At 51.9% G+C, this 16,157-nt stretch overlaps 1 protein-coding gene across 2 annotated transcripts in view; it reads right to left on the bottom strand.

The window, feature by feature from the left end:
* The window catches only part of TRAPPC10 (trafficking protein particle complex subunit 10), an 88,445-nt gene extending 74,248 nt beyond the window's left edge, over positions 1 to 14,197 (bottom strand). Inside the window, exon 1 of one of the 2 annotated variants that reach the window (XM_036098980.2) lies at positions 13,960 to 14,197. In XM_036098980.2, coding sequence (XP_035954873.1) covers positions 13,960 to 14,026 — 67 coding nt within the window. In that variant the 5' untranslated portion in view covers positions 14,027 to 14,197. The remainder of the gene's footprint in view (positions 1 to 13,959) is intronic. The other variant, XM_078068201.1, reaches the window with a different exon arrangement.
* Between the last annotated feature and the right edge of the window lie 1,960 nt (positions 14,198 to 16,157).

A 16,157-nucleotide genomic window follows, 5' to 3' on the forward strand; every position in this document is an offset into this window, starting at 1 on the left:
GAAAACCAAATGCATCATCATGGAAAATGGAAAACCTCGCCAGTGGTCCTCCCAGAGTAACTGCACAGAAAAGGCTTTCACGGGGCGCCTGGGTGGCTCAGTCGGTTAAGCATCTGCCTTCGGCTCAGGTCATGATCCCAGGGTCCTGGGATCGAGCCCCACATCTGGCTTCCTGCTCCGCGGGAAGCCTGCTTCTTCTTCTCCCTCTGTCTGCCGCTCTGCCTACTTGTGCTCTCTACCTCTGTTAAATAAATAAATAAATAATCTTTAAAAAGAAAGAAAAGGCTTTCACATTTGGGGGTTGGAGGTGGGGAGTGAGGTTCATGACAAAAAACAAAAAGATCCAGACGTTATCCAGATTCTAGAAGTAGAAGCCAAGACTTAGTCTGTGCCCTAAAATTACTGGGCAACGGACTCCCGTTTCTGTGTATACACACTGCCCTCCCTTCATCGCGAGGCACACATCTGAGAAGAAACAAGGGAGCCCTCCCTCAGCTCTGTACTGCAGAGGCCAAGTTGAAAGAAAAGTAATTCCTACAGTCAACACGATGAGGATGATGGGGATCGCCTTTATCTGATTGTCAGCTGTCCCGCCAAAACACCCATTTTCGATCACGTTCCAGTAAGTCCTGCCATTTCACTGCTGGCAGTCAAGTGATGCCTACTCCTTCCGGCTTCCGGCTTCGCCCCTGACCCTCACTGTGGCACCACGTGCACATGGTCGCCCTCCCACACTGCTTCTCTCTCTCTCTCTCTCTCTCTCTCTCTCTCTCTCTCTCTCGCAGTAGCCAGTCTCTGTAACAATTACTCCCCCCGGGGTGTGATCAAAGGGGAAAAAGTATAGTATATGTTAGCAATAATCGAATTATATACTGTGGGAGTTTGCAGAAAAGGAACCAAAGCCTATACAGAGAGACCAATCGCAAGATATGAAGTCCCAAAGTCTTTTTCTTTTTCAACATGAAAGACAATTCAGCACACACCGAGAGCACCAAAAGATCTAAGTAAACACTTCTAACCAGGAGGCCAACAGTCCTGTTCTCCGTTCTCTGGAGCTCAGAGACCAAATACAACCTAAAACTGAGGAGTTGAAACAGAAAACAAAGGATGGATGGGTGCATCTAAATATAAGAGCACTGAAGAATTAACCCTTTAACGGTTTACAGATTTTTAAATAAAGGAAATACAGGATGATTGTAGCAGTCTGAATCACAGCATTTAGAAGTTCAAGGGATCTTGCCTGCTCCAGGCCCACCCCTGCCCTGGGGCTCTGGAGAGACAGGCTCCTAAAACCTCTCTTTCCCCAGAGCTCCCAAAGACCACTTTCTCAGTGAGGTCTAGCTGCAGCTTCCAAAAGGCTCACCATTACGGCGGGGAATTTAGCAATACCTGGCAAAATTACGAGTTTACCACAGCCCCAGCAATCCCTGAAGGAATCCATCCCAACAGACGCACCACAAGGCTATTTGATTCAGGACTATTTGAAAGAACAAAAGACAAAACCATTCAATTCCACGGACAGGACTGCAATAGAATAAAGCACAGAACATCCACAAACCACGTAACAGGAGTTCTACAGGACTATAAAAAGCAACAGGAAAGACCTCCAGGAAATGTTGAGAGAAAAAGCGAAGGGGGGGAAATGTGTCTTGGTCTGTAATCTCCTATCTAAGAAAGGGAAGTACAAATGCATATGAATTTTTTTTTTGTATGGCAGGAGAATATTTAGATGAGGGAAGGGTCAGGGTGGGGAGGACAGAAATCTACGCTACATACCTTGCATGGAAGATCTGGTTTTGAAAGCATGTACATGTTTTATATAATTATAAAACAAAGTTACATTTTAAAAAAGCTTTCCCTAAAAATATCAGAAAAAAAGAAAACAAATGGAGTTAAATGCATGCACGGCTAGCAGCACAGCCACAGAGAAAGAGCTCGGACAAGGCTGGCCGTCAGACCGTGCGCTCCTGGTGGGAGACGTCCAAATGCCACAGAGAACCACTGAAAGCATTTTAAATCTGTGCTCACGAGTCACTGTTGATGGCGGAGTGACAGAGACCGTATAAAGTGGGACCTACAGCATCCGCTAGGTGTTTGGGAGAAATGCTTTGCTGCCAGGCCCAACCTGGCCTGCGGAATCAGAAACTGGGGTGGAACCCGGCGTCAGGTTCTAACAAGCCCACTAGGGGATTCTGATGCAGCTCCAGTTTGAGAAGACTCTACCTCTGTCGTCCCCAAGTATCCACAGAATGGGAGGAAAGAAAACACGGATGATCCAGCAGTTCATTAAAACCCCCAAGTCCTGAAATTGAATCACAAAGACCAGTGTGAACTTACGGTGTACTTCACCTTTGAATTCCCGCTCTGTGCCATAAAAAGAAGACCCAGCAGCAGCCAGCAGCCCAAGCATGTAGCCTGGAGTCTTGAAAACCTTTTCCCACTAAAAAGAAGCGGGGCTTCCTAGAGAAATGGCTGACTCCAGGGCCAAGGCTGGAAACGAGTCTGGAACACGTTAACACAACAGAGAGCAAAGAAAAGAACAAAAGATTCCTACAACTTGGAGGCCAGCTAAGTTGGCAAAGATGGAACCACCTGCCCGTCAGTAAGGACAGCACCGGCCACGGACTGAAACAAAGCAGGTAGGTTTAAATCCTTAAATTCATAATAATACTTAAAAAAAAACATGGTAACTGATCACCACTGGAGGATACTCACTTTGAGTGAACCAACTCACTATACAGAGGAAGTGAGTGAGGCATTAGTCTGCCTTTCCTACACAAACCACACCACTGGATAAGCAAGGAACACACATATACACTTTTTTTTTAAAGATTTTATTTATTTATTTAAGAGAGAGAGCGCGCACGTGCCCACAAGCAGGGGAGCGAGCGGCAGAGGGAGAGGGAGCAGCAGACTCCCCACGGAGCAGGGAGCCCGGTGTGGGGCTCGATTCCTGGGCCCTGGGCAGGCGTTAAACCGACTGAGCCACCCAGGTGCCCCCACATACACACTTCCTACAGACACATTTCCACTAACAAATGAAGACAAAACGGGGACATTAGAATCTCACCATTCTGCACCCCACGGGGCACAAGCGACAGCAGAAGGGCGGCTCCCATCGGAGAGATACCAGCAGAGCCTCCATGCCACGGGTGGAGACACGCCACCAGCTGGGAGACAGGCTTGCCAAAAACATCCAACCCGAACCTGACCCAGCCTCTGGCTCCAAGGACCACATTCCAGGAGACACAGAACCCTGAGGACAGAGGACACAATGGGACGCAGCTGGCCAAGTGGGGGGAGTGAGCATGACACGGTCACCGGACAGAACCCGGGCTTCTCGGGAAACTGCCAGGAACAAAAGGGAGACGGAGGGAAACCCGCGATTTGAAGAGAGACTGAGAGCACGATCTCAAAACCTTATTTGGATACCAATTAATTCAAAGAGCTTATAAAAGAAAAAGACATTGAAGACACACTGAAAATGCTGAATATTTGATTTTAGGGAAAATTTTTTAGATGTGATAAAGGCTTTATAGTTGTTTTTTTTTTTTTTTTTTCAAGATTCCACCCATTTATTTGACAGAGAGAGACACAGCGAGAGAGGGAACACAAGCAGGGGGAGCGGGAGAGGGAGAAGCAGGCTTCCTGATGAGCAGGGAGCCCGATGCGGGGCTCGATCCCAGGACCCTGGGATCATGACCCGAGCTGAAGGCAGACGCTTAACGACTGAACCACCCAGGCGCCCCTATAGTTGTTTTTAAAAAGTCCTGATCTTTTAGAGATACGCTGTCTTGAGGGACACACACTGTCTCAGCTCAGGCTGCCAGGACAAAATAAATACCATGACGGAGTTTTCTCCAACACCAACATCAACTTGTTTTCTCCCAGGTCTGGAGCCCAGAAGTCCAAGATCAAGGTGCTGGCCATTCAGTTCCAGGTGCCTAATGTCTTCCTGGTTTGGGGCTTTCCTCAATGTGCGTGAGGAGGGAGGGAGCGCACTCTTCCTCCTCTCATAAGGCCACTGGCTCCCTCCCCGGGGCCCAGCCTTTGTCCTCTTCCAGCCCACTCACCGCCCAAAGACCTCGGCTCCAAATACCGGCACACTGGCCATCAGGGCTCCAGCCCACGAACCACGGGGAGGGGAGACAAACCTTCAGTCCATTACACACGCATGTGCGGGTACATGATGTCATACTAGGGCTCTGCTTCAGAAGCACGCAGGACTGGAGGGAACGGGGTAGAGAGAAGCAAGACTGGCCAATTCTCCCAACTGCTGAAGTTGGGGAATAGGTTTGTGGGGTTTCATTACACTACTCTACTTTTGTACACATTTGCAAGTTTCCATCATAAAAAGTGTGAAACACTACAATTCTCCCACTTCCCTTATCCTTTTCTTTCTTCCACAGCACTGATCGCTGATTACGTAATTCGCTATTTTTGCCTATTGTGTTCCTCCTCTCAGTGGATTGGAAGCTCTACCAGGGCTGGGGTCTTTGCGGGAGGAGGTAACCCAAACCCTACAACAGTGCCCGGCCGGCCCAGGTGCGCAGTGCGCGCCTGCTGACCGCGGAGCCTCCCCTGAGCCCGTCGTATTCTACACCAGACTACCCAGGGCCCCGGAGCATGGGACACCCTGCAGTGGAGAACGGCAGTGCTGGCTGTCAGATTATGTTCTCGGGATATGAATGCGATTTTAGAACGGGTAAGATTATACTGGAGATTTCTAGTGTGGCTGACTGATTCAGTTCTTAAGACTGCTGAACCCAAGGAAGCGAGATTTTTATTTTACTTAACTCTGTGGCAAAGGCTTTCTCCGAGGGGTGACTTTAGGGACAAGTCCCCCTTCCTTCCACGTGGGCAGATGGTGTCTGCCTCCCCAACTGCTTGGTAAAGTTGTGGCAGAGGAGGAGTCGGGCACCTCGATGCTGATCCTCACTGTGCTACCACATACTGAGGGGCCAGGCACAGCGGAGCCGGCTCTCAGGCCTTCACCTTCAAAATGACCTCTGACGGCCCATCCTGTTGTTCACCTCCGTGCTTAGAAACTTACTGATCCAGCTGGTCTAAAAGTGCCCATAAATGGTGAGCTATGAGGTAGTAAAAATTACTACCCAAACAGGTTATTGTTAGTGCCAAGGCTCCACCTAAAATTTTAGCTCTAAAATACATGCAATTGCTTCCAAATGCTAAACAGGATCTGTTAAAAACAAGAAAACTTTCCAAACATACAACAGTTCCCAGTGAAACCAAGGTCTAAATCTGTTGTCAGTTTCTTCGTAATTTCTCTACTCACTTTTTTTAGTTTTGCAAACAAGGGCCTAAAATAATATGAAGGAAAAAAACATTACGGAATGTAAGTGCAAGAAGCCAAATAAAGGCCTTTGTTTCCCTAGGGGAAAATAAGGAAAGAGAGATTACAAAAAGTGTTCACTATTTCTAAGAGATCATCCCACCTTGTGTCAACATCTAGAGCCCCAAATCCCAGATGCCAAGGAATCGTTCCCCTGGTCAAGAGCTCAGCGAGGACAAACCTCTAAAGATAGAAGCAGCAATATAAAACCAGAGACACGCAATGGGCGCTGGCTGCCACGCGCCAGGAGGCCAGCGCTGACACTGCTGTGTAGGGAAGGAACGTGGCCCCCAAACGACTTGTCCACGCCCGACCCCCAGAACCTGTGGATGGGACCTTATTCGGAAAAAGGATCTTTGTAGATGTAAAGAAGTTCAGGATCTCCAATGAGATCACCCCAGATCATCTGGGTGGGCCCTAAAACCAATGACAAGTGTCGTGATAAGGGACAGGAGAGCAAATGCAGAGAGAGCAGCCATGTGAAGACAAGGCAGAGACTGAAGCCAAAGGAGCGCCAAAGACTGCTGGGCGCTGGAAGAGGCAGGAGGATCCTCCCCCGGAGACGCAGGAGAAGCAAGCACACAGCCTATCAACACCTTGACTTTCAACTTCTGGTCTCCAGAACTGTGAGAGAATAGATTTCCCTTGTTTTAAGCCAGCAAGTTTCCGATAATTTGTGACAATAGCCCTGGGAAACTAATGCATATGGTATAAAGTACAAAAGTAGAATGTACATCTTTTCCTAATGCTATTCCAATTCACGTCTTAGACATGTTTTTGGTTATGCCTCTTAAATGTCAAACACAGCTGAACACATGATTCAGAAGAGGCCCAATCACCAATAAACATATAAAAAGAACTTCACTAATCATCAGGTAAGTGCACCCCCAAACAACTACAATGACTTGTGCTGGACAAAGACTCTAGATCTAATCACAAGCACAATCCACAAGAAAAAAAAATTGGTAACTAGATTTCATCAAAATTAAAAATGTACTTCAAGGGGCACCCGGGTGGCTCAGTCGTTAAGCGTCTGCCTTCAGCTCAGGTCATGATCCCAGGGTCCTGGGATCGAGCCCCGCATCGGGCTCCCTGCTCCGCGGGAAGCCTGCTTCTCCCTCTCCCACTCCCCCTGCTTGTGTTCCTGCTCTCGCTATCTCTCTCTGTGAAATAAATAAAAAATCTTAAAAAAAAAAAATGTACTTCAAAAGATAGCACTAAGAAAATTAAAAGACAGCCAAAGATTAGGAAAAAGTATTTGCACATCATGGCTCTGATAAAGGACCTGTATCAGCAAACATCATAAACTCTTGTAGCTCAATGATAATGTAATTTAAAAATGGCCAAATATCTGAATAAACATGTCACTAAAGAAGATATACAAATGGCTGATAAGAATAGGCTAAAATGCTCAACTTCAAGCCATGAGGGAAATGCAAATTAAAACCAAAATCAGATACCACTTCACGTCCACTGGTATAGCTATGATAAAAAGACAGACAAGTGTGTGTCCACAAGAATATGGAGCCTCTGGAACCCTCATCCACTGCTGGTGGGGACGTTAAGCAGTACAGACACTTGGGAAGACAATCTAGCAATTTCTTAAAAAGTCAGACATAAGCTTATCATCCAACACAGCAATTCTGCTCCTAAAAATCTTCGCATGAAGAATGGGAAAGGTGCCCACACGCAGGCGTGCAAATGTTCCCAGCAGCATTACTCACAACAGCCATAAGGTGGAAACAACCCAAACGCCCATCAACTGGTGAAGAGATAAACAAGACGGGGTCCATCCGCGCGGCGCACTCTCCAGACATGAAAGAAGGAACACAAGACAGAGGACGGCACGACCTCCGAGAGGAGGATGCTGAGCCTCCACACACCGCTGAGTGAAAAAAGCCAGCCACGAGACTGCATGCCACACGATCTCATTTCTAGAAATGTCTAAGAACACCAATGTACAGCGACAGCAAGCAGATGAGAGGCAGCCCACGCCTGGGGGTGGGAGCGGGGATTACCTGCTACCGAGCACGAGGGAACCTGACAGACGATGGTGCTGGCAGCACAGCAATGGGGACGGACGGTGGAGGGACCTCACAGCACGCGGATGAAAGCTCCCTGAAGCGATGAAAGAACAACTCTGCGCGTCACTCGGGGCAGCGCACTCCTGTGGGGGAGCGTGCCTCCGAGCGCACTCTTCACAGGGCCATCTGGAAGCAGCCTTCAATATTCCAACTGCTCTTACCTTCTGCCCCAGCAAGTCCACTTCCAGATTCCATTCTTCATTTTAAAAATCTACTCCTCCTTTATTTATGCATTTTTAAAGTTTAAGGTTGGTTTTGAAGGTTACAGATAGATCTTTCAAGGCTTCATCGGAAGGCCAGGTTGGCAGGCCTTCAATCCTACCTGCTCCATCTCAGAAGCCAAATCCGAGACCCAAGAATGCTTTGGTTTGGTCATAAACTTCTACTGACTTGTAGTAAAGAAAGCATACCTGAACTCAGTTCAGAAGGACCAGTTCATGCTATGATCCCTAGCATACCAGTTAGCTTTCTTTCTTTTACTGATGAACATGTATTCCCTGGATTCAAAAACTCCAGAGAAATGTTGCAATATCACAAAGACTAAGCACATAGCAGTTTACCTAAAAACAGGTCTGAGTGATCAGGGTTCAAACTCCCCAAGCATTTCCCACAAAGCTGTCTTAGCTCAAGGAGACAGGTGGGGTTTTTTTGTTTGTTTTTTTGTTTAAGATTTTATTTATTTAACAGAGAGAGCACAAGCAGAGGAAGAGAGAGGGAGAAGCAGGCTCCCCGCCGAGCAAGGAGCCCGATGCGGCACTCGAGCCCAGGACTCCAGGATCATGACCCGAGCCGAAGGCAGCCGCTTAACCGACTGAGCCACCCAGCTGTCCCAAGGAGACACGTGTTTAAAGAAAATAACTCCATGCTGTCAAAAGCCTCTAAGTTACGGAAGCACCCAAGACAGCACAGTGTTTCCCTTAGAGACGCTTGCTCATTCATCTATCTCATTTACCCCACAAATACGTACTGAGCGCCTACTGTGTGCCCAGCACTGCGGCAGGTGCTAGAAGCCCAGCAGTGAGCAGCAGAATCCGGACCCTCGCCCTGTGGCTTGCAGGCAGCCCGGGTCAGGGGTGGAGAGAGACAATAAGCAAAGAAAAAACAAATGTTTATGTTGGGGTGCTGAGCCAAGAAGACTGAATCAAGTCAACGGTATGCCAAACAGTAGGTGGGGTGTGAGAGGTGGTATGTGAGCAGCTCCGGGAGGGAAGGGGAGGCAGTGAGGGGTCAGAAGAGCAGTGTGGGGTGCGCAGGCAGGGGCGGGCTGCAGGGGCTGCGGGGGGTTAAGGCACAGCCAGGAAGCCAGGGCAGTGGGGGGGTGAGGACCAGGGCTTGTATGTCACGGGGGCTCGTAGCCCACGGAAAGGTCTTTGAGGGTTCTGAGAAAGTGGCTAGCCCTGGAAGGGTCCGAGCGGAGGCACGCGTGCCTCTCAGGACCCCTTGGGGGATCGCCCCTCACCCCATGGAGAACTCGCTTCAAGGGGCCGGCATGGAACCAGGGAGGCCACCTGGAGGTCGCAGGAGCAGACCCAGGGCGAGGAAAAGGTGGCTTGCGTTCGGGGGAGCAACAGTAAAGGTGGGGAGAAGTGGCTGACCTCTGGATAAATGTCAAAGATAAACAATATTCGTGGACAGACTGACTGCCAATTTTGAGAGAAAAAGAGGAGTCAAAGGTGACCCCAAGGTCATCAATTTCTATTTAAAAAACAAATATCCCGTAAGACCAAACCACTGTGAATACACATAAAGTCAGGTGGATAGCAGTTACGGAGCAGACTTGACTGGAATGGAGGCAGGAGAGCCGCCGCGAGCCGCCGCCGGGGAGCTCCGAGGCCAGCAGAGCGAGCAGGCTGCCTGAGGAAGGAAGAGCCGCGCCGGGGAGCCCGGGGCCCGGGTCCTCCGCCGCCGCTCTAGCCTCCAGATCCGGGTCCGCAGCGCCCAGGTCCGGGCAGCAGTGGGGGATCAGAGCGTACCGAGACCACACACAGGACACCAGGCGACCCCCATGAAAAGACGCTCTGACAACTGGCAAAAAGCTTTTTTAGACGACAAGTTCTTCGGTCAGTCACTTGCACTGAAGATGAAGCCCTCGGCTCTTCCCATCTCTCCGTGGGGGGGCCCCACCACCTTGCTGTCCGCTCCTTTCCAGGCAAAGACGCTCCTGTAAGGCCTGCCATGCTTGATTATCTCCGACATTCATCAGAACTTAAAAACAAAAATCAGACCCTTGAGTTTCATTTGCATAAACCAAATTTTACTAGAAATGCTTCTGAAACACATCTTGTAAATCAGGCCTGTAAGCAAAAGTTCAAATGGAAAAGGAACGTTTTACTTCTACCTCATCTGGTCAAATCCACCCTAGAGTTGGGTTAATATACTAGTAACGTGGGTGGGTACCCCAGCAAACCCACAGAGGTCCCACAGGGTATTTTGAATTTATGAGGAAAACGGCAATGCTGGAGATGCACCGACTCCACTTGAGGTATTCAGTTTCAGTATTAGATCCTGCTACATTCCTTTCAAGGACATCATTATATCACAAAACAGCGTGGTTGCTACAATAAAAGGAAAGTACCACCAAAACAAACAAATACACACAAATTAGACACAAAGTCTGACTGGCAATGTCGAATCAGACTCCCAAGCTAGAGAAGTTGTGCAATGTCCAACAGGTGCAACCATCCCATTAGTATGTCACTGTGCTTATCTAAGAATGAAAAAGAAAATGTTCCTTCTAATTTATGCATATGATTTTCCTCAAATAACTACTGTTAGGACATAATACTTAATAAAATTATTTGGACCCAACTATTTAATAAATAGAGTTATTAAGTATTCTTCTTCACCTAGAGATGCCATGAAAAAGTTGCTGAGATACTAAGAGCAATGTGAACAAAGGAAGTCTAGGAATCACTCCTTAGCAGCTAACGGTTTGGCACACTGATTCCTCTTCTGGGTGCTTTACCCATAGTCGTTCTTTCAACTCCATGCCGACCCTCTGAGTTCGGTACTAAAGCCATCCCTAGTTCACAGATGAGGACGAGATGGTGCAGTGCCCTGGGTCCCAGATAAAAGACCCACCCGTTTTTAAGCATGCACAGCACAGGTACGAACGACATTATCAAGCCAGGCAAGCACATCTCTGGTAGCACCTTCAGTCATGGAACAACTGAGGTTTCTGAGGACAAATGTTTCTCCTGCGTCTCAACTGTTGATTTGCTACTGGCTTAAGACTTCAGTATGGGCCAAGCTCTGCATTTGTGTGCATCAATTAGAAAAAAAGACATTTTAAGTGACTTTTCTGGGACTCAACTGAGACGGTTAAATCACAAGCACCACACTTTCAGGGTAGGTGGGATATTAACAATGGGCACATTTAAAAACTTCAACCTACAGGGGAGAAATCACACTCCAACCAGGTACAAAGCATCCCGAATCTGCTCATTTTTGTTGCCTTTTCCCCCTTTCAAAATCTGTAGTGTCAGATGTGGAACCCCAAATAGAGAGATCCAGAAAAATAAACAGTGCCGTCTAAGAAATGACTGGTGAGATCAGATCATTTGCATGGAGCACTGTGATTTTTCAAATACTATACAAAATCTATGTTGATAGCATGTGCTATTTTCGGCATGATGCCAACAGTCAACAAAGAAATGCCACAAATTCGTGGAATTACAGTAACTTTGTCCACTAAAGGAGAGAGCTGGAAAAGGAACATGTCTTCCCTAACATACCCTTGGAACAGAAACCCGTCTTTACTCTAAAGCAGAGAACTGACCCAGTGCTTGGGGAAAAAGAAAAAATCTAAGCTAACACTTAAATTTAGATCAAATAAATCTGCTGGATTTGTATTTGGTTTCACTGTGCATTTTTCATGATTAATAAACTATACTACAGGTACTCCAACTGCTGTGAGTAGGTAATTCCTCACACTATTAGCACCACTAACCGCTCAGCAGACACCCCGAGCACTTCACGGATGGTCCCTAGTACTTACTAGCTTCACTAGTCCTGGGTCTAAGGAGATCTCCTGCTGAGGTAGTAGGGAAGAGGCAGCTGGACGGCAGGTTCAGAAACTCTTAATGATGGAGTGAAGACCATTAAAATGTTTAGGCAGCTTCAGAGTATTATTAAAATCACTTAGCAAGCTTTTCAAGTAATCGTGTATTCTAGTTACCCCCAGTCTCTGGGGACCTTCCATTCTTCTCATGGTGACACACATGTAAATGGTTCCTAAACCTCCTTGAACCGGTCACACTCTACATTCTCCTCAGAAAGGTCCACTTAAAGTGTCCTACGTTCCAGGAGAAAACTCAAACCCAGCACACACGGGGCTCTCATCTGAAAAGAACAAACCCCGACTTGATAGGGCTGCAGGGCTTGCCAGGCATCCCAGGAGAAGAGGCAAACAGACTGTGAAAACAAAAATCTTGCAAACTAAGAGACCGTGTACATAGTATCAAAAACTCCAGGAAGAGGAGCCTCCAGGTGATTCTTCAAAAGCAACTTCCCTACTGCCTTTGTCTCCATGGCTCCTCCCTTCAAAACACTGGCGGCGGGACAGAACGGAACAGATAAAGAAAGCAGGAGGCAAACCAGGACAAGTGCCTCCCAGAGCTGCAGCCGCGAACACAGACACCCCCAAACGCAATTTCAAGTTTGAACCGGGAAGCCAGCTTTTCTCAACGCTAACAAATCTGTCCCGTGCAGAGGCTCTTTTTTATTTTCCCAGCTAACTTTGAAAGTTTACCGAAGCCACTTCCTTTCCTGAGACTCCAATGAGTCCGAGGTTGTGGGCCTTTAGGACAGAGACGCCGTCGGGACACACAACACTGACTCCGCGCTTTACACACGGGGACACACCTCCACAGACAGGAGCTACCACAGTAAATCTGGAGGAAAGGACACCCGTCCTGTCGCTGTCTGTCACGCACGTGGGCATGAACGTCAACACTACACGCGTGAGTCCAGCACTGTCTACTAGGACAACAATTTACCTGCCCAGTCACGAGATTTAGGAACTTCTTCAGAAATGTATTTACAGAAAGCCTAGGGAAACCCGTCTGAGCTAAGGGGCGTGAGATACAATCAGATGATGCGGATTCTCCCGCACGCACAAGGTGCAGGGCGCTGGGCGAGGCACTTCCAGGATCTGGGTTACACGGACACCTAACAGGACGACCACGCAGGGCACGGCTCCTCCTCCCTGAGGCCTTGGAAAGCACGGGGCACCTGCAGGGCCTCCAGATCAGCCCTAGTGCCCCCGTCCTCTGGGCTGAGGGTGGAGCAAGGTGCAGCGTCTGAAGGCAGACACCCAGTGGGCAGATAAGGGCGGGGGCGGGGGTGCAGGAGGGGGAGCTCCGGCTCAACGACGCCGGTGCCCGACTTTACAGGAGACCCGGCCCAATGCCCGAAGGAAGGTTATCATCTCCAGATGAAGCCACAAACTTAAACCTCAAACACACAGTTTCTCAGGGATCTGACAAGAGGGAGCCCAGAAGTGTGCCCATTACTCAGAAAAAGAAAAAAAGACACAGAAACAGGAGCGCGCTCAAGACCCACCGAACAGTCCGCTACGGCTCTGGGCGCCCAGATTTTCCGTAGAAAGAGCGCTTCCTTTCAAAGCATGGAAGACCGCAGGAAAAAAACACTCACTCCAAAGGCCTAAAACCCTAACAGTCTGAAACGCCTGTCTGCACGACATCAAAATGTCAGCCAACATTTCGACATCGCCTATAACCTCCGTACTTTGCTAGGTATTTGATCCTAAAGTTACGAGGGTAAAAAGTAGGGCAATTTTTCCCCTAACAGCGGAACGATGCCCTGTGTGCGTGCCCGAGTGCGGCGCACACACACGAGCCGACAGCCCAGACGCGGGGGCATCGCTCGGGCGGCCGGAGCGGGGCGTTCCGGGGGCGCAGCTCCCCTCAGCCTCGCAGCCGCGTCTCTAAGTGGGTTTCCCGCCCGGGCGCCCGCGGCGAGGTCGCAGGAGGGGGCGCGCCCCGAGCGAGCGGCGGCTCCCAGCCCAGCTCCGCCTGCCGCTGTCACGCCCGGGGCCGCGCAGCTTGCACGGCGCCGACCCACCACCCGCGGGGGCACTGCAGCTCTCGCGCTCGTCCTGACACTTTCCTGGGGGAAGTACAGACGCGCGCCCGCCAGGACGGCCGCGCGAGCAAACTTGGTCCGAGCGCCCCGAGCCCCCTCCCGCGGGATCCGAGGGGACGGCGTGCGGGAGCGACAGGTCGGCCCGCCGGCCAGGCCTGGGGCCCCCCGCTCCCCGCCCTCCGCTCCGGGGCGCGCCCGCCTGCCGGGCACGGTCGGAGTGCAGCCGCCCCGGCCCGCGAGCGCGTCCCGGCGGGGTCGGAGGTCGCCCTCGGGCGCGAAGGGCCCCGCCGCTGCCGCCGCCCCGGCCACAGCTGGGTTCCGGGAAGCGGCCGGGCCGCGAGGGCCGGGGGGGGGGGGAGGGCCCGGGCCGGACCGCCCGCAACGGCCGCCGCCCCCTCCCGCGCCCACGGCACTCACAGGTGACGATGGGCTTGTTCTCCATGGTGTAGATCACCGGCGGCAGCGGCTCCTCAGGGGCGTCCATGGGCGTCCGCCGTCACCGGCCCGGCCCCCCGCGCCCCATGGGCAGCCCCGAGGCCGCGCCGGGCCAGCCCGAGCCTGAGCGGCGCCGCGACAGGGAGGCCCGCCCGGCCGCGCGAGGCAGCTCCGGAGCCGGCCGCCCGCCGCCGCCCGCCGGCCGCACCACTTCCGGCCCCGGCACCGCCGCGCTACCGCTTCCGGGGCGCGCGGCTTAAAGGGGAGGCCTCCCGGCCGCGCGCCGGCGCTGTCCTCCGACCGAAAGACGGCGGGCGACGGGGGCGGGAAGGCGGGCCCGGCGAGTCCCGGCCGGGCTCCCACACGCACCTCGGCGGCGGAAAGCCTGCGGCCCGGAAGCCGCACCACCACCCCGCGGGCAGCAGCGTCCCCTCGGCGTGGGGCGCAGCGACGCGCGGCTCCTCCCCAGGGAGGTCTCCGCCGCCCCCAGCGCCTGGCGACCCGGTGCGCGGCCGCTGCCCACATGCAGATCCCCGGGACGCGGGGTCCGGGCTGCAGTCACTGGCGGCACATGGACGCGGGCGCGACTCCGGGGTCACCGACAGCACGTGGACGGGGATGCCCGCGGGGTCACCGACAGCACGTGGACGGGGATGCCCGCGGGGGCCACCGACAGCACGTGGACACGGGGATGCCCGCGGGGGCCACCGACAGCACGTGGACGGGGATGCCCGCGGGGCCACCGGCAGCACGTGGACACGGGGATGCCCGCGGGGGCCACCGGCAGCACCCCGGAGGGTCACTGGACACTGGCGTGACCCCGAGAGGCACTGAGAGCATGTGGGCCCGGGGACCACCCTGCGGTCACCAAGGAGGGGCACGTGGACAGTGGCGTGGCAGTTGCTCCCCTCTGTGGGTCTGTTCGCCCGGAACGTAGCTCTTGTTATGTTTCCCCGGCGCCCAGCGCCGCGGGGGAAGCAGTCAAGGCTCCAGTTAATTCCCACCGCTGGGCTGAACGGCAGTTACTCCTTGGGAAACCCTGGGTCTGGTGTTTTCTTGTTACACTGGTTTTAGGAAGGAGTATCGCTGCCGTAAAGTAGGGAAGATTACTTACCTTCCGGCTGCAACCAAAGACCCTACAGCACTGCAATTACTCAAGGCTGGCCTTGGAGACCGGCTCCCCAGTCCTCCCCCACCCTCCACCCCCAACTCTGCGGGGGTTGGAAAGAACTGCCCCTTTCTGAATCTCCCCACCGCGTTGCCTGCGCTCCTGCCAGCACTACTGGCCTGGTCCGTGACAACTGCAGAACGCTGGGACTGTGCGACTGGGCCTTTCACTCGTGTCCGGAACCCTCCCCCATGCCCAGCCGCTCACGGCCTCCCAGGGAGTAAGCCTCTCGTGGAAATGCCACAAAATTAAGCCCTACTTTAATGCATGTAAGTTTCTTGTGCAAGGAAAGTCGTTTTGGGGTCACGTCTGCAGATGAAATAAAGTGAACGTATGTGTGAAATAGTGTGAACAAAGCTGCTGAATGTGTTCTGCACAGTGTAGCATATGCACTGTCGCTGGTGAGGACGCAAAGAGCAGAGTCTCAGACAGCTGGAGGCTGTGAGGCAGAGCGCAGAAGGAACTAGGGAGGGCTGCGGAGCCAGAGTCTGCCTGGGGATTCCCTGTAAGTCCTTGGCCTCAGCTGGGCTCAGCAGGTGTAGGATGACACTCCACAGGGCTTACCAGAAAGTGGCTGTGACAGAGTCGAGCATGGCACAAAGAGTAGGGGTCGAGCAGTGCTGCGGGCACGACCTCACTGACACCTCACTAACTCCCGGGACGTCGCGCTGAGACACCAGATGGAGGACCGTGTGCCCAGGGGCCAGCCCACTCCCTGTGAAGGCCCAGACGGGTATTTTCAGCTTTGCAGGTCATATACAGTTTCTGTCTTACATTCTTCTTTGGGACTTTTAAAAAAGCAATTATTTAAAAATATAAAATCCATTCTTAGCTCAAGGGCCGTATGAAAACAGAGCATGGCCCAGATGTGGCCTGTGAGCCATAGGTTGCCAATCCCCGCCCGAAAATAAGGTCGACGCTAGACTGACCGTAAAACAGTACAAGGCCAAGCCTTGACAAAATCTGCAAGACAGACAGCCCTCAGATTGGGATCTTGCCAAGTTGGTGGGGC

This window comes from Halichoerus grypus, chromosome 1 (genome assembly GCF_964656455.1).
Source record: "Halichoerus grypus chromosome 1, mHalGry1.hap1.1, whole genome shotgun sequence".
Lineage (NCBI taxonomy): Eukaryota > Metazoa > Chordata > Mammalia > Carnivora > Phocidae > Halichoerus > Halichoerus grypus.